At 40.8% G+C, this 20,233-nt stretch overlaps 1 protein-coding gene across 10 annotated transcripts in view; it reads left to right on the forward strand.

Annotated features, from left to right (window-relative positions):
* The window catches only part of PXK (PX domain containing serine/threonine kinase like), a 70,210-nt gene that overhangs the window by 17,977 nt on the left and 32,000 nt on the right, over positions 1–20,233 (forward strand). For all 10 annotated transcript variants that reach the window (XM_089518516.1, XM_089518524.1, XM_089518531.1 and 7 more), the window contains exons 3-4: positions 2,874–2,921; positions 14,975–15,161. In XM_089518516.1, coding sequence (XP_089374642.1) covers positions 2,874–2,921; positions 14,975–15,161 — 235 coding nt within the window. The remainder of the gene's footprint in view (positions 1–2,873; positions 2,922–14,974; positions 15,162–20,233) is intronic.

The raw sequence follows: 20,233 nt of genomic DNA on the forward strand, positions 1-20,233 counted from the left end.
CAGTTTATAACACAGTTAAAACAAAATACAAAAAGTTGATGATATAATTTTTTTAAAAAAGGAATTAAAGTAGCTATCATAGGCCTGTTACAGACTGCCAAAATAAAGCTGCTTCAGGCCTCTTTGGAGGTATGCTCTTTAAATGATGCATGGGTCCTAAGAGTCCGGAGGTTGTGCCAAAGCCACACTCCATTCCTAAGCACTGGAGTGTGGCTTTGGTGCAGCTTCCGGATTCTTAGGATGCATGCATCATTTAAACAGCATACCTCCAAAGAGACCCCAAGCAGCTTTATTTTGGCAGTCTGTAACAGGCCATAGAATCATAGAGTTGAAAGAGACTACAAGGGCCATCCAGTCCAATCCCCTGCCCTGCAGGAAATTGCAACATTTCTATTTAAACCTTCCAGATTATTTTTGTCTGTCCATCTATCCATCTATTTTACTCATTTATATCCTGCCTTTCTCCCAATAATGTGACTCAAGGCAACTAACAATAAATTTAAAAACAATACAATACACCCCAGAAATTGACTGGAGTGCGGTTTTAATGTTGTGCAGTCCTGTTTTAATTTTTTTTATATAGTCTTCTAATGATTGCCAATGTTCAGTATTAAAGCACTAATAATTTAAAACAGTAGAAAAATGAATAAACAAGATGAATGTGCAGTGCATATGCCTTTTTTTTTTTTACAAAAATCCTTCTGTACAGCCAGTTAATTACCAAATAAAATGCCTGTTTGAAATTTTAAAAAAGTCTTCAGCTGCCAGCAGAAGGAGAGGAGGCAGGCCCAGCCAACTTCCTTTGATAGGGAATTCTATAGCTTGGGCGCACCCACATAAAAGACCCTTTCCCTTCTTCTCAGCACTTGGGCCTGTGACAGTGATGGCACCATAAGAAAACCCTCCTCTGTAAATCTCAAGACTCAGGCAGGCTTGTATAGGAAGACAAAATCTTACAGGTAGACTTGCCAGTGCACAAATTGTATTCTTTTCAACAGATCCCATGTGATACTTTTGTTCAGTTCAATTTTAAGTGGAAGTACAGTTGGCCCTTCTTATACACGGATTTTTTATACACGGATTTAAGCATACACGGTTTGAAAATGTTCCAAAAAAGTATAAATTTACCTTGATGTTCCATTTTTTTATTAGGGACACCATTTTGCTATGTCATTATACTTAATGGGACTTGAGCATACACGGATTTTGTTATACACGGGGGATCTTGGAACCAAACCCCAGCGTATAACAAGGATCCACTGTAGTTGTGCAACAGCATTATAACTTGATGTGTTGCTCCTGTTCACTCTGTTCTGCATTCAGCCTTATTTTGCTCTGTCTCAGTTCATTCAGACAAAATGTAAATGTTTCCAAGGCAGGTAAATTTAGTGCAGCCAAATTGAATTATAATACACTGGGGTTGCGATATCAGCAGGCTTGCCATTCACGGATTCAAACATCCACAGATAGCAAGCCCCACTGCTTTTAATGGGTGTATGTGTATGGTGCCCACCACTCTGCCGGGATGGGGGGAGAGTCCAGAACCGATCCCATGGATACGAAGCATGGACTGTATTTCATCTTTATCTTCTTGGTACTGGATTAACAGCCAGGTGTGTATGAAATTGTCATCTCTCATTTTGTTTATTAGTTTTAGAAAGAGAGTTTATATGTGTGGTGGTATTTTTTCTGTGGTCTACCAAGAAAGGCCATTGTGAACTAAAAGACCGTCAAGTCCAACCCACAGCGTTTGGACCAACAATAGCCCACATATTACTATTTCATCCACCCCTTCATTCTCATCTCAAGATAAGAATTCAAGTCAGATTATACCACAAACATAGAGACCAAGCACAGTAAAGTGCCTGCAGAGCATAAACCTCCAGATTATTCTCTTCCAAAAGTAGTTATGTCTCGCTAATATAAAGTGTAAGCCTAGCCTAGAGGGATAGCATCTCTTCATAGAATTAAGAAGCAGGGTGCCAGCTGAGTCCAGTTTCATGCTTCTTAATTGAATCAACACTAGGCTATATGCCTTGGCCATGGTATTGATTGTTGACCTTTTCTCTTTCCACAATAGAACAACTCACCTTAGCAAGCTTTTGCTTCTCCAGGGACTTTGCTTTTCTCTCTCTGTCCCACTGGTTTTTCTTTTTGTTTTCGCCTCTAATCTGCATGTGTATTGGTTGAATCCATAATGTGCAAGCGATGTATATGAGCTGGAAAGTTCTGATTGAGCAGCAGCTCCCTCATACAAATACATATATAACCATGGACAAATGGGCACTCTGTAAATGTTTGTCAGTGGTCATACGTGTTTAATAGTAATTATATACTCATAAGCAAACATAGTGCGGTAATTCTGTAATGCGTTGAAGAAAGGTTTCTGTAAAGAATGAAAGATTATTCTTAAACCAGAAATGTTGAAAGGAGCTAAATTGAAAACATTGTATACTGTTTTCAGTGAAGAGTTTATATTTATAGAAACATGGATGTAAGAATAATGTCTAGGAAGACACAAGCAAACCATTAAACCTGAATTACAAATGTAATGTTACTATGGGTCGTTTCTGTGTGGAATTAAACTGACATTTTGCTGGCAAAACGATAACTACAATGAAGAAAATGATCTGGAGATTTCTTTTACCTCCTGTCTTCTCGAGAGTTTTTGCATCTAGTATGAGGCTCTTCCCCATCTTCCTCATGAAATCTTTTCATTACCATGCCTTGCTGTTCGAGGTATTCTCCTGAAGCTCTTGTGCTGATGAGAGAATCTGGAATTGATGTTAGCCTGAGATATACAGCTAGTGTGGTTCATGTGCAATTATATCCAAAATGTCTTAGACCAGCATTAATTCTGTGTTCTTTTGCAGATTATAAGACGATACAGTGACTTTGATTTGCTGAATAATAGTTTGCAGGTAAGAGGTTTTCCTTCTTTTTATGCTAACCTGTATTTAAAATGACAGGTACATGAATCAGTCTTTTTCTGGTTTGTGCGTTTTTTGGCATGTGTTCATAAATTGTTACAATAAACTGCAGTCTGTTCCACAATCTGTTTTTAAATACATTTTAAAACATTTATTTATAAATGTATGAATTTCAAAATATGAATGTTCAGGTTCTTTTCTTTCTTATTAAATTAAATATAATAAAACACCGTTACCAAACCTCTTTGAAATGTTTTGATGGCATGGTTTTTGAGCTAAGATTTGCATTGGCAAATTCAAAAGTGTGAGATCAAGTAATTAAATTCTGGACCACACATTATTACAGCTTGTAGGATTTTTATATAAGAATTTGCAAATTCTTCAACCCTCCCTACTTGTAATACTGTATTTTTAAGGAGCATTTGTTTGTAAATCAATGGAAAAAAACAAGTATTCAGTTCAACAGGCAAAACAGAAAACACTTGAAAAACAGACTTCATAAGTACAAATAATAAAGTACCAGTTTGTAATCTGAAACCCAAACCCAGTTGCTGGTCCTAACTACAGTACATGCATTGAGTCAATTGCTGAATAGTAAATCAATACTTCAGTAAATCTCATTAATCCAGAGGGCCTGTTCTTCTTGGGGGCTGGCGGTTGGATTTAGGCTTTGGAAAATTTGATATTCTTTCATGATTTAAACTATTTATGTACAATATTACCTCTCTGCTCACTATGGCCCCCAAGGCAAGCTACAACAGATAAAAACATTTTAAAATTAAATACTTAGATAAAACTACTAAAGCAAATTAAAAACTTCCCTTAAAAATAATTTAAAACTAGACAGTTAAAACAACCAGAGAAATTTCAAGGATCAAAGGGTGTGCAGAACAGCATCATCTATATGGATGCTCGGCAATGGCTCCTCTTCATCCTGGAGCGAAGTGACCAGTGAGGGGTCACAGGGTTCTGTCCTGGGCCCAGTGCTATTCAGCATCTTCATCAGTGACTTGAATGATAGAATAGAGAGCGTACCTGTCAAATTTGCAGATGATACCAAATTAGGAGGAGTAGCTAATATTCCTGAGGAGAGGATCAAAATTCAAAATGACCTTAATAGACTAGAAAGCTGGGCCAAAACTAACAAAATGAATTTCATCACAGAGAAATGTAAGCGACTGCACTTACTCAGAAAAAAATAAAATGCATAGATATAGGATGGGGGACACCTGGCTTAAAGAGACTACATATGAAAGGGATCTAGGATTCCTAGTAGACCACAAGTTGAACATGAATCAACAGTGCGATGTGGCAGCTAAAAAGGACAATGCAGTTCTAGGCTGCATCAATAAAAGTATAAGTGTCTAGATCAAGGGAAGTAATAGTGTCATTCTATTCTGCTTTGGTCAGGTCTCACCTGGAATATTGTGTACAGTTCTGGGCACCACAATTCAAAAAGGATGTTGACAAGCTGGAGGGAGTCCAGAGGAGGGTGACCAAAATGGTGATGGGTCTGGAAACCATGCCTTATGAGGAGAGACTAGGGGAGCTGGGTATGTTTAGCCTGGAGAAGAGAAGGTTAAAAGTTGATATGATAACCCTGTTTAACTATTTGAAGTGGTGTCATGTGGAAGAAGGAGCAAGCCTGTTTTCTGCTGCTCCAGATAACAGGGCATGGAGCAAATGGATTCAAATTACAGGAAAAGAGATTCCACCTCAACATTAGGAGGAACTTCCTGACAGTGAGAGCTGCTTGAGAGTGGAACAGACTCCCTCGGAGAGTGGTGGAATTTCCTTCTTTGGAGGTCTTTAAGCAGATGCTGGATGGCCATCTGTCGAGGGTGCTTTGATTTTGTGTTCCTGTATGGCAGGAGGGTGGGCTGGATGGCCTTTGTGGTCTCTTCCAACCCTATGATTCTGTGTTGCTAGTAATGTAGAATCTGACTATTTGAAATCTGAACACGGGAAAGTGGCAAATGTTGACACTCAGCATTATCCTAACTCGATTCATCTTTTGTAGCTAAACCATTTCCCTTTCTTTCATACTTGTCAAATCAAAAGTCATATTAACCTCAATCACTGAAATGCAGTGTGTGCAGTCATTTTGTCTGTATCCAAAGCACTTTTTGATTCTTTTCATCCCATGGTATTTTTTCTCTGTCACTGAACACTGTTCTTTCATTTTCCAGACACTGCAGCTACTGTATACTCTTACACTCCCAGGACATGATTTCCTTTTAGTGAGCATGGGATAATACAGGGGACGAGCAGTATGGTAAAGAAATGTTCAGTGACTTGCAGGGAGACAAGGGAAGTTAATTGTTACAGGATTTCATCAGAGTGGATGTCAACAGATCTTTTCATTCCCAGCCCCCCTCTCTGTCAGATGCTTATGGTATTAGAGTTGTTAGTAGTGTGGATTGTGTTACTGATGCTAGTACACAACCGGATGGAGGTATATTGTAATGCCGTGTCCTGTACTGTGTTAAATTTACAGAATGACAGGAAAGGATTCACTGAAACTTTTATAAGTGCCCTTTCCAGATAATGCTTTGTTAATCAATAGCACAGAACTATTTCAAATAACTGTATACAGTATAGTAAATAACTATATTACTGGAGCAATCTTAAACTCCCAGAGAGGATAGCTGAGGGGCTGTTGTTGTTTTTAGCACCATGATGGGAGTCATCTCACACATTCTGGGTTTGTTATTCATACTGTGGAACCTCATTGATCTACATTGATCTATATCAATGCGTCTCTCTACAAGTTCAGTTTTTTGCATGTGCAAGCATTCTAATAAAGATAGAATGAACAATGCAAATGCATTCGGAATCCCTTTTTTGTTATGCAGTGTTTTATCCCAGGTCTATTTGGGTCTGTTCACATCTGTTATTCACACTACCAATGATGTGGATCTTTCTAAAAAGCTGGGGGGGATCAATATTGATTATCCCAGATTAAGTGGCTTTTTTGGCAGCCCCCCCCCCCCCCACCTTAACCGGGTGCATTTGAGATGCTTGTGAACAACAGAGATTTAACCTGGTTTCATCCTGGATTATTTTCAGTGTTAATAACCCATCTCTATGGTTGAAAAGAAAGTGATTCACAGGTTTGTTTGTTTGTTTGTTTGTTTGTTTATTTATTGCGGCACTGGAAAACTCAACTGCTGTTCTATATGTGATGCTCTGGTGGTAGCAGCCCTGAAAACAGGGTAGGTCAACTGGATCTTACAACTATGGATACTCTTCTGAGCATAGTTGTTGTTGTTGTTGTTGTTGTTGTGTGCTCTGAAGTTATTTGTTGAACCTATCATGGTGTTTTCTTGGCAAGTTTCTTCTGAGGGCATTTGCCATTGCCATCCTCTCAGGCTTAAGAGGGTGTGACATGCCCAAGGTCATCCAGTGGGCTTCCATGGTTGAACCCTGGTCTCCAGAGTCCTAGTCCATCATGCAAACCATTACATCACAAGGCGGGGGCCATCTAATAATAAATAATAAATAAATTTTTTATTTATATACCGCCCTTCTATATAACCAGGGCGGTGTACAACATCATAAAATACAATTACAATAAAAACAGATACATTAAAAGCAATTCAAGCCAGCTTGCCACTGCTGACATAGACATTGGGGGGGGGGGGGGAACTAGTTGGGGCCTGTATCAGGGAATGCAAGTTTGAACAGAAAGGTCTTCAGCCCCTTTTTGAACTGGGCCAGGGAGGTGGCCGAGCGGAGCTCAATGGGCAGGGAATTCCAGAGGGTCGGGGCCGAGATGGTAAAAGTCCTCCTAGACGTGGAGGCTAGTCTGGCCCCTGGAACCCTCAATAGCTGCTGCCCAGATGTTCTGAGAGTGCGGGGCGGATTGTATGGGGAGAGGCGGTCCTCAAGGTATCCTGGGCCAAAGCCATTTAGGGCTTTATAGGTAATAACCAACACCTTGTATTGCGCCCGGAAGCGAATAGGCAGCCAGTGCAGATCTTTAAGCACTGGTGTTATATGACTGGCTCTGGGTATGCCAGTAACCAGTCTAGCTGCCATATTCTGCACTAATTGTAGCTTCCAGGTATGGTACAAGGGTTGCCCCATGTAGAGCGCGTTGCAGAAATCCAAGCGAGAGGTTACCAGAGCATGTACTACCGTTTCAAGGTCCCTCTGGCCCAGGTAGGGACGCAGCTGGCGTATCAGCCGAAGCTGATAACAGGTGTTCCTGACCGTCGCGTCCACCTGTGATGTGAGGTGGAGCGACGAGTCAAGGAGCACCCCCAGACTGCGAACCGAGTCCTTCACAGGAAGCATGATCCCGTTCAGGACAGGTGGAACCACCGCCATCCCTGGGCCAGAAAGAACAACAGGGGTTTGGGAGAGAAATAACAAAAATCTTGTGTGCTTCCCACCAATTGCCTTCCTCCCTGGCTGCAGAAATCCCTGGCTATAGTAGAACTTTGGATCTGGCAGTAGTACAGTGATGGAATTCCCTCTTTCCCATTAGGATTGGTCCCACAGGGCTTTAAAATACTTGAATTGCATTTAAAAACCATTGATATTTTTTCTGTGTGGGTGTACATAGAATTAAAAAAAAAACTGAGCCATGTGCAGTGCTGTTTCCTGACTGCTTTTAAAACTAACTACAGGATGTTTTGTAAGTTGTACTTAAGTTCAGCGGTCACTTATATCAAGAGTGAGAAACTAGGATGGGTCTGGATGCCAGTTTTCTGCACTTAGAATCATTTGGGGGATGCCAGACTGCCAAAGATGAGAGGAAAAGAGAGAGGAAAAACTTCCAAAGAGGCTGGAATATATACATATATGGATGGATAGGGATGTTAAGCAGTTCAGGATAACCCTGCATACTATTTTAAAAAGTGATTTGCCACTTCCACGAGATGTGATTCTCACTATCCTCCTTTTTATGGTCAATAGTCTGGAGAGACAGTGGGGTGTAATATTTTGATTGTTGGGCTATGACTCTGGAGACTAGGGTTCAATTCCCACTTTGGACATGTAACCCACTGGGTGACCTTGGGCAAGTCACACTCTCTCAGCCTCAGGGGAAGGCAGTGACAAACCACCTCTGAAGAAACCTGCCAAGAAGACCCCATGATAAGGTAACCATAAATTAGAAATGACTTGAAGGCACACAGCAGCAACAACAGCAACAACAACCAGGGAGTCCAGGGAGATCAAGGGCTGCAAAAACAGCTTTAGGGCCTACATGCAGCCCAAGGGCTGTGTTTTGGCCACCCATCATTTATATGTTATTTCATGTGATCTTTTCTTGCATTAATGCTCTATTCTCTTTTGATACTTTGTACGAACTTTTCTGGACAGTTTGATAACATTAAAGGGAACACAGTCATGTAAGACCCTGTGAGGAGAGACTTAGGGAGCTGGGTATGTTTAGCCTGGAAAAGAGAAAGTTAAGAGGTGATGTGATGGCCTTCTTTAAATATTTGAAGGGATGTCATATTGAGGAGGGAGCAAGCTTGTTTTCTGCTGCTCCAGAGAACAGAACACGGAACAATGGATGCAAGCTACAAGAAAAGGGATTCCAGCTCAACATTAGAAGGAACTTCTTGACAGTAAGAGCTGTTTGACAGTGGAACACACTCCCTCAAAGTGTACTGGAGTCTCCTTTGGAGGTCTTTAAACAGAAGCTGGATGGCCATCTGTTGTGGATGCTTTGATTGTGAGTTCCTGCATGGCAGGGGGTTGGACTTCAAGGGAAGTGTAGGATGTTGTTTCAAAAGCAGTATATACAGTATTTAAACCAGGATGAATGATTTCTGGTCCTCAATTTGTTGTTGGACTGCAGTTCCATGATTCTTGAACACTGGGGGTTCAGTAGAGGACTGATAGAGGTATTGGAGTCCACTGAAAGGCCTCATCATCATCCTGTGCATAGATTATTATAAGCATCACTTGAAGCAGAAAGACAGTAAACTGCTTTTCAGGGAAATTGGGTGAGTTCATCTAGTGTTTCCCTAGAAAAACATCCTCCAAACAAAGGAAGAAGCAATTTTGCTGTATTTACAAATTCTGTGAACCAACTTTCCTGTTTCCTCTATACAAACTCATAATTCTTTTTTTTTTTTGGGGGGGGGGGGAACAGTACAGTTCCTTCGTATAGGATGTTTGGTTGGACCCCTCTCCTCCTTCCTCCAGCAGACAAATATATATATATTTATTTTGGCAGGCCTTTGCTTATAGGTTATGTAGCAGAAAGGACTTTTAATGGATTTGAGTGTTTATATTTTTAGTTGACCCAGCATTATTATTTTTCCATGCCTTCTTGTGATGTGTGCAAAGTATGCCAGCCTAAATTTTGTCATCTTTGTAATGTACCATGCACCAAGACATTTCTGAAGAAACTAGTTAAAGGCCAAAAGCTTGTCTGATTAAAAACCACTTTTCTTGCCAGCAGAAGGAGAGCAGGGGAGGGGGGCTGCCTAGCCTCCATTGGAAGGGAGTTCCAAGCCTGGGAGTGGTAGCTCTGGCATCTTCACCATACACTGATAAGGGTGGTGGGAGTGAGAGATCCTTGCCTCAGGGAGGTTTATATGTCCTTTCCATATATATATATAAAAGGTTCTTGAACAGATCAAGGCTGAAATCTCTCTGGAAGCCAATGTATTTAAATTGAGGCTGTCATACTTTGGTCACATTATGAGAAGGCAAGGCTCATTAGGAAAAACAACAATGCTACTAAAGGTGGAAGGTAGAAGGAAGAAGGGAAGACTATATGTTAGATGGATAGATTCAGTTAGGGAGGTCGCGGGTCTGAATTTGCATGATCTAAGCAGAGCAGTGGAGGACAGGGGGTCTTGGAGATGTTTCATCCACAGGTGTCGCCATGAGTTAGGGGTGACTCGAGAATAGTTAACAACAACAAAAGTCCTTCAGATATCTGAATCTAAGACATACAGGGCTTTGTAGGTTACAGTCAGCACTCTGAACTGTGCCAGGAAACAGCTCAATAGCCAATGACATTGTCAGAAGGAGTTTCTGTTCTCTCTATAGCTAGCTCTGGTCAGCAGTGAGGCCTTCAGCATCTGCTGAAGTTTCTGGACATTTTCCAAAGGCAGCCCTACATAGAGTTCATTACTGTTATCCAGAGGGGATGTAACTAAGGCATGTCTTGATGTAGTCAATTCAGACATTTCCAGGGACAAGCGGAAATAGTGTATTTGGTTTAAAGGTGCAAATGTACTCCTGGTCAGTGCTGGAATCTGTACACAGAGACATTGAATCTACCAGTACATCCAAGCTGTGAACATGAGCTTCCCGGGGAAATGTAAATCCATAAAACATAGGTTGCCTCATGGTTCTCAGATATGGGTTTTGACTGATGAGGATCATCTCTTATCTTGTCAGGATGAAGCTATAATTTGTTTACCCTTATCCAATTCATTATCCAATACATTTGCATCTTAAATGCAAAGCTTATTATCTGGAGCCATGGAGAAGAAGACCTGGCTGTATTCCTGAACCATCAGAACAACATCAACCCCAACATCCAATTCACTATGGAAAAAGAAAAGGAACACTGCCATTTTTGGATGTCCTAGTCATCCGCAAACCGAACCAACATTTGGGTCACACAGTATACCGAAAACCCACACATACAGAAAGATACCTGCACAAGAACTCCAACCATCACCCGGGACAAAAAAGAAGCACAATCAAAACCCTGGTAGACCGGACAAAACGCATCTGTGAACCCCACGTCTTGGAAGATGAACTGAAACACCTGGACCGGGCTCTTCAGGCTAATGGTTATTCCAGCTCAGACATCAGAAGGGCTGCCAGGCCCAAGAAAACCCAGAGAAGACAAGCAGCCACCTAAAGGGAAGGTATTTTTACCATACATCAAAGGAGTCACAGGCAGAATAGGCAAAGTGGTGAGGAAGCACAACCTTCAAATGGTTTACAAACTGACGAAGAAAATGCAGCAAATGCTTCGCTCAGCCAAGGACCAGAGAGATCCTCTCACAGCCGCAGGAGTTTACCGCATACCATGCAGCTGCGGACAATTCTACATAGGGACCACCAAACGCAGTGTGCAAACAAGAATCAAGGAACACGAGAGACACTGCAGACTGGGCCAGCCAGAAAAATCAGCAGAAGCAGAACATGCCACAAACCATCCTGGGCATAAAATACTGTTTGAAAACACTGAAATTCTGGACCATACCAACCACTACCATGTCAGGATGCACAAGGAAGCCATTGAAATTCACAAACATCTGGATAATTTCAACCGGAAAGAAGAAACCCTTAAAGTGAACAAAATTTGGCTACCAGTCCTGAAGAATAGCAAAATGAGGACTCAGCAAATGCAAATGGGAAACCACTCAGAGTCAGGTGCTTTCCCAGTAGATAATGATCACCAGTTAGCAGACAAAAACTCTTCTAGAACATGGCCATATAGCCCGAAAAACCCACAAAAAACTATGGATGCCGGCCACAAAAGCCGGCACATTGTAAAGCTTATTCTTTTAAAGTTGTTTTAAAATTCTTTATGAACTTGTGAATCATTTGCATCTTGGAAGTAACGTGAATTTTTTTTATTAAAAGAACTCAATTTCATCATAAATCCTCACACTGGCAATAAAATCATTCCAACATTTAGATGAAATTATTAGTAGAAGAATTAGTACATTCTGTGCTAAGTGTTGCTTGTTGGTTTTGGAGTTCCTGCTCTCTGACTCTTTGCTTTTCAGCGTGAAGAACATGAGTCACCCAAGCAAGGCTGCAGAAAAGTTTTGCAATTTTCTGGATGGTGCCCAGTCAACATAATATGGCTATTTTGCTTTTCTGGTTGCCTCAAATAGCAGTAGCTTGTTCTGGTGGCACAAAGTAGCCAACTATACTTGGGAAAATCTTAAAACTATCTCTCTATCTCTCTATCTATCTATCTATCTATCTATCTATCTATCTATCTATCTATCTATATTAACCAGTAGATCATTAGAAAGATTTAATCAAACTTTACTTTTTTGATGAAGCAAACCTATTTTTAGTGGGCCATTGCTCTGGCTGAATGTGGCTCAGAGTCTCACTTTTATACATGTCTTTTGGGTGGCTTTTTACTGTTTTGTACACTTTAATTGTACACTTTGCAAGATGCAGCTTGAGTTGGGATGGGAAATGTGTGACCTTCTACATGCTGTGGAACTGGAACTCTCCGGATTGGCTAGGCTGTCTAGAGAAGATGAGAGTTATCATCCAACAGCACCTGTAGGGTTGGATTTTGCTTACCCCTTGCTTAAATGAAGATCCAATTCCATAGACTTGAGATGGAGAACAGGAGGGGGAAAGGAGAACATTTTCCCAGCAAGAAAGCATTACATCATGCCAATAAGTGGTCTGAATATGAGAGAAGATGGTTATCAAGTGATCTAGGCAAGGCTTAGCCAGCCTTCCACTAGAGACAAGAGTTGTTGTTGTTGTTGTTATGTGCCTTCCGGTTGTTTCAGACTTATAGTGACCCTAACCCAGTGCTTCTCAATTATTTTCTGTCATGCCCCCCTAGGAAGAAGAAAACATTTCGCGCCCCCAGCACGACTGTAAATAGTATCATTTGTCTATAAAATTGTTATAAGTACACCTCTGCATAACAGAGCCTCGCGCCCCCCTTTATGGAGCCTCGTGCCCCCCCTGGGGGGCCCGCCCCACTATTTGAGAAAGGCTGCCCTAACCTATCATGGGGTTTTCTTGGCAAGATTTGTTCAAAGGAGGTTTACCATTACCTTCCCCAAAGGCTGAGAGAGTGTGACCTGCCCAAGGTCATGCAGTGTGTTTCTTAGCCGAGCTGGGAATCAAATCCTGGTCTCCAGAGTCATAGTCTGATACTTCAGCCACTACACCATATAGTCTGTCAAATGTCTGATTGAGAGTGTCTGTCTGATGGGTCTGTATAGATTTGGTTGTATTGTAGGGCTTGGCTATAGAGACACTGGAGACACTCAAACTACTATGCCATACTGGCTCTGCTTATTTTTATAAAGAAAAGAAAGAGAAATGCAGATTTGATGGGAAGAGCTTGCCTTCAGACAGGGATGGGCCATATGTCACCTTCTACATATTGTTTGATTGCAGCTTCCATCAGCCCTAGCAAACAGGCAGTGGGGAGAAGTGAAGGGAACTATAGACTGACAAAATCTGGAAAACCACAAATTGTCCATCCCATCCTTGAATGACCACAAGGTCAATGGGCTACCTGCTCTCTCCAGCATGTCTCTTTCTAATCTCTGGAGAAAAAAGTTTGGTGTTTTACTTGTCAGAGGAGCACGTCTGCCCCAGGGCCACATCTGGCATCAGCTGGTGGGCTAAGAACTACACATGCAGGAATTTAACCTTTGTACTTCCCTTGTAAAGGAAAGTGTTGAAAATCAAAAAAATTGAAAAAGTGTGATATACATTTGCTGGTTTTTAACTGCTGGTTTTTAACTGTTTAGCAAAAGGACAAAGGAAAGAGGCAGTCAGAGCTTCTTTTGATTTAATGTTTCAGAAAGGTGGACACATATTTTTGGGAAAGTTGGCAACAGAGTTTTAATCTTGACAGAATTTTCCTACAGTTTAGTAGAATTAGATGTTTAATGTACAAAGAAGTAGGCAATAACCTGAGATTTAAAAGTTTTGACAAACCGGAGTTACTTCATGATGCTAATGTTTGCTAACTGGGCTCTTAAGCAAGAAAACATTTTCTCTTTACAGTGACAATTTACAGCCTTTTGCATTTTTAAAAAATCTTGCTTACATGCAATTTCCTTTCCTGTAACTGTGAAACTGAATGTTTTTCTGGATTATTCCTTTCTTATTAATTGTTTCCTTCATGGAATTTTACAGAGGGGGCAGGTAATACCATCTACATAGTTTTTTGTGGGTTTTTCGGGCTACTGTCTCAAACAGTATTTTATGCCCAGGAGTTTCCCGCATACCATGCAGCTGTGGAAAAGTCTACATAGGGACCACAAAATGCAGTGTACAAACACGGATCAAGGAACACAAGAGACACTGCAGACTGAGTCAGCCAGAAAAATCAGCAGTAGCAGAACATGTTATAAACCATCCTGGGCATAAAATACTGTTTGATAGCACTGAAATCCTGGACCATGCCAACAACTATCAGGTCAGAATGCAGGGAAGCCATTGAAATCCATAAACATCTGGATAATTTCAACCGGAAAGAAGAAACTCTTAAAGAGAACAAAGTTTGGCTACCAGTCCTGAAGACTAGGAAAATGAGGACTCAGCAAATGCAAATGAGAAATTACCCAGAGTCAGGGGCTTTCCCAGCAAATAATGAGCAAGAGTTAGCAGACACTAATCCTCCGTTGCATATCCTCCCACCCTGAGGCCCTGCCATCAACAACAGAACAATACACAGATTAACATGGAATTTCCTCCCCACAGTATATGTATGTATCCAGCTCTCGTCTATTCCAGTATTCTCTGAAGATGCCAGCCACAGATGCTAGTGAAACTTCAGGAATAAACTCTTCTAGAACATGGCCACATAGCCTGAAAAACCCACAAAAACTATGCATGTTGGGCATGAAAGCCTTTGGCTTCACAATACCATCTACAATTTGTATGTTTTCCATCTACTTCTTCTGTACCTTTCGTACCAGAAAAAAAACTGCCTAAGAAGGAAAAGATGGAATAGTCCTATCTTGTCTTTTGGTTGGCAGTTCAAGGAAAACCCTCTTTCTGAAAGTGCCATTAACTGAAACCTTTGCCATCCCATAGAAATCTATAGGAGAATAGCAATTCTGGTGACTATACTATGGTTAATAAAAAGAAATGGGACTAAAATCTTCCAGTCTTCTTTCATTTGTACTGGGGGAAGAAGAGTACACACAAGTAACAAGGCATGATATGGCTTGTTTCTGTCACCCGTTTGTTATGGTATCTGAATGCAGCCATTATCATTTGCAAGATTATTGTTATTTAACTGTTTTTTTAAATAGTATCTTGTAGCTCGTGTTTCTTTTTACAACTTGCCCTGAATCTTTTCAATGTAATGTTTTGTTTTAAAGGTATCTGCTCTTAGCCTACCTTTTCCTCCCAAAAAGTTGATTGGAAACATGGATCGTGAATTCATAGCCGAAAGACAGAAAGGGCTCCAGAACTATCTCAATGTAATCACCTCCAATCATATACTGTCCAACTGTGAACCAGTAAAGAAATTTTTGGATCCAAACAACTATTCTGTAAACTATACAGGTAAGGGAATGGTTCTGTAGCTTATTTACTAAACTTTACTTCAATTATCCATGAAGATTTATGGACAGTTACTGTAGGTAAAATGGTGAGATTCGGAGAGTAGATTTGTGATCCAGATTGTCCTCCATTAACCAACGTATGTTTCCTAGTGCTGTGGTCCCTAGTGCTTCTTCCTTTTCTGAACCCAGCTTGTACTTTGGGATTCCTCTCTGTATATGTGATTGGGTCTGTGCTGCAGAATTTTGAATGTAATTTTGCTTGTGTGGGAAATTAATGGTATGGTCCTATAGTTGCTATAGTCCTTTGTGTCTCCTTTTTTGTGGATTGGGATTATATTGATTGCTTCCAATCTGTAGGCCATGGTTTTGTTTTCTATATTCCTTGGCATATTTTCGGTATCACTAGGGTTTATGGGAATGACAGAACTAGACAAGATCCTACAGTGTAAAGCTATATAAATGAACACTTAAGTTAGAATTGCCCAAGATATTATATTCCACATCACCATGAACGGGTGTGAGAGCTGGACAATGAAGAAAGCCAACAGAAAGAAAATGAATTCATTTTGATGTGGTCCTGGAGAAGAGTGCTGAGGATACTGTGGATGGCCAAAAAGGCAAAAAATTGGTCCTGAACTCTCCCTGGAAGCCGAGATGACAAAACTGAAGTTGTCATACTTTAGCCACATCATGAGAAGACATGATTCACTCAAAAAGGCAATAATGCTAGGGAAAATAGAGGGTAGCAGAAAGAGAGGAAGACCTCATGTCAGATGGATAGACTCAGTAAGGGAGGTCATGGGCCTAAGTTTAGGACAATGGAGGATGGGATGGCTTGGAGATATCTCATCCACAGGGTCACTGTGCGTTGGGGACAATTCAAGAGCAGTTAACAACAACCAGTCTACTACATGGACACATCTGTTTCATGATATACAATCAAAGAGAGGGAAGTTAGTGAAAAAGGGCTGCTATATTGCCTTTAGACTAAAATCTACAAAAGCCTGTCTTGATTACAGTTGTATTAAAAAGACTGCTTATTTTGTGTCAGTTCTAACTTCACATTTAAATTTCCAGTACATTACTGCATTAAATCTTATCAGAATGCAATTGAACAATCCCTTCCATGATTTCACTCTTTCTCCCATGCCTGTTTTGAACTTAGGAAAGAAGAAAACAGCTACTTGCTTTTTAGAAAATCCAATTTTTTCAGTCACCCACTGAAAGGAAATCAGTGAGGTTAAAAAGAAATAAACATGTAGAAAAGTTGCAGGAAACAAAAACTCTTATCTGTAAATAGAAATTATATGCCAGACTCACTTCATGCTCCCACTCCACACCCCCTCCAGTACCAATCACTCCACCAAGAAAGCACTACAAACAATCTTTTAAAGAAACAGAGACAGATGAACAATTAGAGCCCTCTTCACATTCTTTGTCTCCAATGATTCTTGTATTCTCCATCTATCTCCTTCTTCTTCTCCAGTATCCTGTGTTTTTCTTATCTGTCTACTCTCCCTCCCTCTCATTCTCTGTATCTTAGTCTTGTGTGGTTCCCTATGCTTTTTCTCCACTCTGTCCTTTCTCTTCCTCCCCTTCCTCTTATCTGCCATCTATCCCCCCTCCCCCCTTTTTCTGCATAGAAAGCCTTCCTTTCCTGCAAGTGCCTCTGCATTTGAAAGCAACATGCCACAGGCTTCTTCTTTCCTGCACCTCCCTCCCTCCTTCTTGTTCTTTGCTGCCTGCTTTGCCTCCTTTTTACCACTACATATTCCACTTGCCATGAAGTGAAACATGCCATGTATCATGGAGGGAGGATGTAGAAAATAAAATCTCCATGTATTTTACATTTTGGCTACCCCCACTCACCTCCATGATGTAAAGTTAATTATATTAATGCATAAATTCCGATCTCTGATGACAAGGAATTCCTCTCCTTCCCAAAGGGATTTGAAACAGCTAACACCAGATTGTAATCTATGTATTCTTTCTAAAAGGCAGATAGAATATAGGTGTCAGAACTGCCCACTCCCCACAGTTCAATAAAGCAACATGCCACAGCCTTCTGCATTCAAACAGCAAAACTATATTTCAGCAACTGGAGACGTTAACAGTAAGACCTCTGCAGACAGAACTACCCTCATCCACAAGCACAAGCATAGAATAAGCAATGCCCTGCCCTATACTTTTACAAGCTTTACCATGATCCGTTTCCAAATTAAAACATCCCTATATGGTACCTAGCCTTATTTGTCCACCCCCTTCACACTTTTGCTTTTGTCTCTTCCTTTTTTTTGCCAAGAGACTGCCCTGAGAAAATTCTCCCACACACATTTGCCCATTCTTTACTTTGAACCAAGAGTAACTCTTTGGAACATCCCTACAACTCTCATCACTTGCAAGAAACCCCAGTCTCACACATATACTTAACTATATATAACCTCTAATACAGGGGTAGGCAACCTTTTTGAGCCGGGGGCCGGGTTGCTGTCCCTCAGACAACTGGGGGGCCGAAGCCAAAAAATAAATAATTAAATATTTTTTTTTTAAAATAAATATATAAATAAACCAGGACAAATGTAGGACAAAATTTTCAAATGGAAGACACTTTTTTAAAAAAAAATGGAGGACACGTGAAAAAATTTGCTGGTTTAAAAAAAATGTTAATATAAATGCATGTTTCTGAGGCTTCTATAGACAATTGCCCCCCAAAGGCCCCGGCGGCAATCGGTGGCAGGACCGGGCTGGGGCTGATCCCAAGGCCTTGCCGGGCCGCATCCGGCCCGCAGGCTGCAGGTTGCCTACCCCTGCTCTAATATAACATTTAATACATACGACTATTTAACCAAATATAATACAACAGCAAAACACACCCAATGGCAGACTCTGCCAATTTTAATCTGGGTAGAAAGAAAATGAATGAACTACCATACTCTGCAGTGTAGTAGTAACAAATAAAAAATAATGGAATTCTTGCTTCAAGGGAAGTAAACTGAGTAGATAGGTAGACATTTATAGGATTCCATTTTAAGTGGAACTTAAATGTACAGAAGTGCTGTAAGATTGACACTAAAGTGTGTTTGCTATAAGGGAAGGGGAGGAGGTATGAGAGACTGGCAAATGGCCAGAAGGGCTTCATGTGGTGACTTCCTGTTTTGATATATTTGCATAGAAAATGATGATGAATTCAAAACAAAAAAACATTACTTTTAAGGTAATCTTCGGTGGACTATTAATATTCCACTGAATATCCACTGAGTATTAGGCCTTTTTAGAAGATCAAGTGTTTTCCCAGTTCAGTTGGAGTTATACCCAACATGCCCATGTTCAAAAAAGCCCAGTATGTTGATACAGTTCAGCATTATTTTACTACGCTGCATCTCATGGATTTCAAAATCTCAAGATTTATGCGTTATCCTAGAGCAGTTTGATCAGTTGCATATTTGAACGCTGGTGCAGCTGAACCATTGGGCTGTAGAGGTTTTATACCACTAGGCTTCTGTGCCAAGCCCGCTAATGTTTCACAAGGGCCTTGCAAACCAAGGGCCAGGCAGTTGGTTAGCTTGGATCACTGGAACAGGTCAGCCAATTGTACCAAAAATGGCAGAGGTAGAGAAGGCCAAGAAGAAAACACTTGAGAAAAATTCTGTTATCAGGAGTCTTGCTTTTGTACATAAATAGGGGCCTATCTCTTTTTGACTGCAAAGAATATCTGAACACCACTGGCATCTTGTGTTTTTCAGTTAGCCAGACTTTCACAGCTTTCTCCACTTTTTTTAAAAAAATGCTGTGAAAATATTAAAATTGCAGCAGGAGATTGCTGTGCATTTGAAACTAATGAGCTGAAGAGTTGTCAGTTCGGTATAGGCCCCCTTGGCTCACAAAAATGCCTGCTGCCAGACCTGCAGTGTCCTTGTTAGGCTGTTTTGCCTAAACATTTCACAGTCCAGGGCCTTCTCCCCCACTGTGCATTGCTTTCATCCTTGGAGATGAAACACCTGAACACAGTGGGGTGACTATGAGAAGGGAATGTTGTTGTTAACTTTTGGATTTCCTGCTTTCTCTCTGCCTGCTGGGATGCAGCGTCCAGTGCTGATGCACAGCAAATATATCTTTATTGAACCAAACTAAAATTTAAGTATCCATTTATGTATGTCCGTGCACTAGAGGAAACTTAATGAATTGCAAATATTCTGGGCAGATGACAGAAAGTGAGAGAGTGAGTGAGTGAGAGAGAATTCTTTTAATGTGGGCTTTCAAATGTCCTTGTAAACTAGAAAGCATTTTAGAACAGATTACAATGCATGGCTGGCTTTCATTTGCGAGGTTAAATGTATTGTTTCAGCATACCTTTTGCATGAGTGCAGAGCTCTGAAACATTCCTTTTTTGGACTATAGTTATGAGAATCATCCAGGCAGCAGTAGGTCCATGCTAACTGGGGGGGGGGGGGGGGGGGGTTGTCCCAGGGGGTGTCCCAGAAATTTTAGCCTGAAAAGGTAAGACTTCCAAGCTTTGTATGAGTGCTTCAGTTTATACTTCCCCCTCCTTCACAGATGAATACAGCTAACTAGGACCATTAGGACAAGTGATGTGGTCAGAGTGATCAGGCATCCTCCCTTTACAGGACATGTCCTATATTTTGACTTTCTGTCAAAATGTCCGCCATTTGGAGCACGATTAAGAAGCATGAATTTCTATTAGTGCTTTTAGCTATTATTTTGTAATGTCTTCCATTTTTCTTGAATGTCCTACATTTTGCAGTGCCTTGTCCTCATTTGCGGGTAGGACAGCTGGCCACCCTGGATGTGGTTGTTCTTGTTTTCATTGGTGAGCTAGCTTGAGGATAAAAACCACTTGCATTTTTACCAGTCCTGCTTTTTTTAAATAGCAAGTTTCAGCATTTACTGTGTGTTGCTGTCATAAAAACCTACTCATGTCTGTCTCAGGATCTTCTGTGGACACACATATAAAATCCATTTTACTTTTTCTGTGCAGACTATTCCACATTGAAATGGATATATGTTCTGTCTTGAGTGAACTGGAGAAAATCATCTTTCATTTTGGTTTAAAAA

The sequence above is a fragment of the Sceloporus occidentalis genome, unplaced genomic scaffold (assembly GCF_023333645.1).
Source record: "Sceloporus occidentalis isolate IW3139 unplaced genomic scaffold, rSceOcc1.0.p SCAF_1, whole genome shotgun sequence".
In the NCBI taxonomy this organism is placed as follows: domain Eukaryota; kingdom Metazoa; phylum Chordata; class Lepidosauria; order Squamata; family Phrynosomatidae; genus Sceloporus; species Sceloporus occidentalis.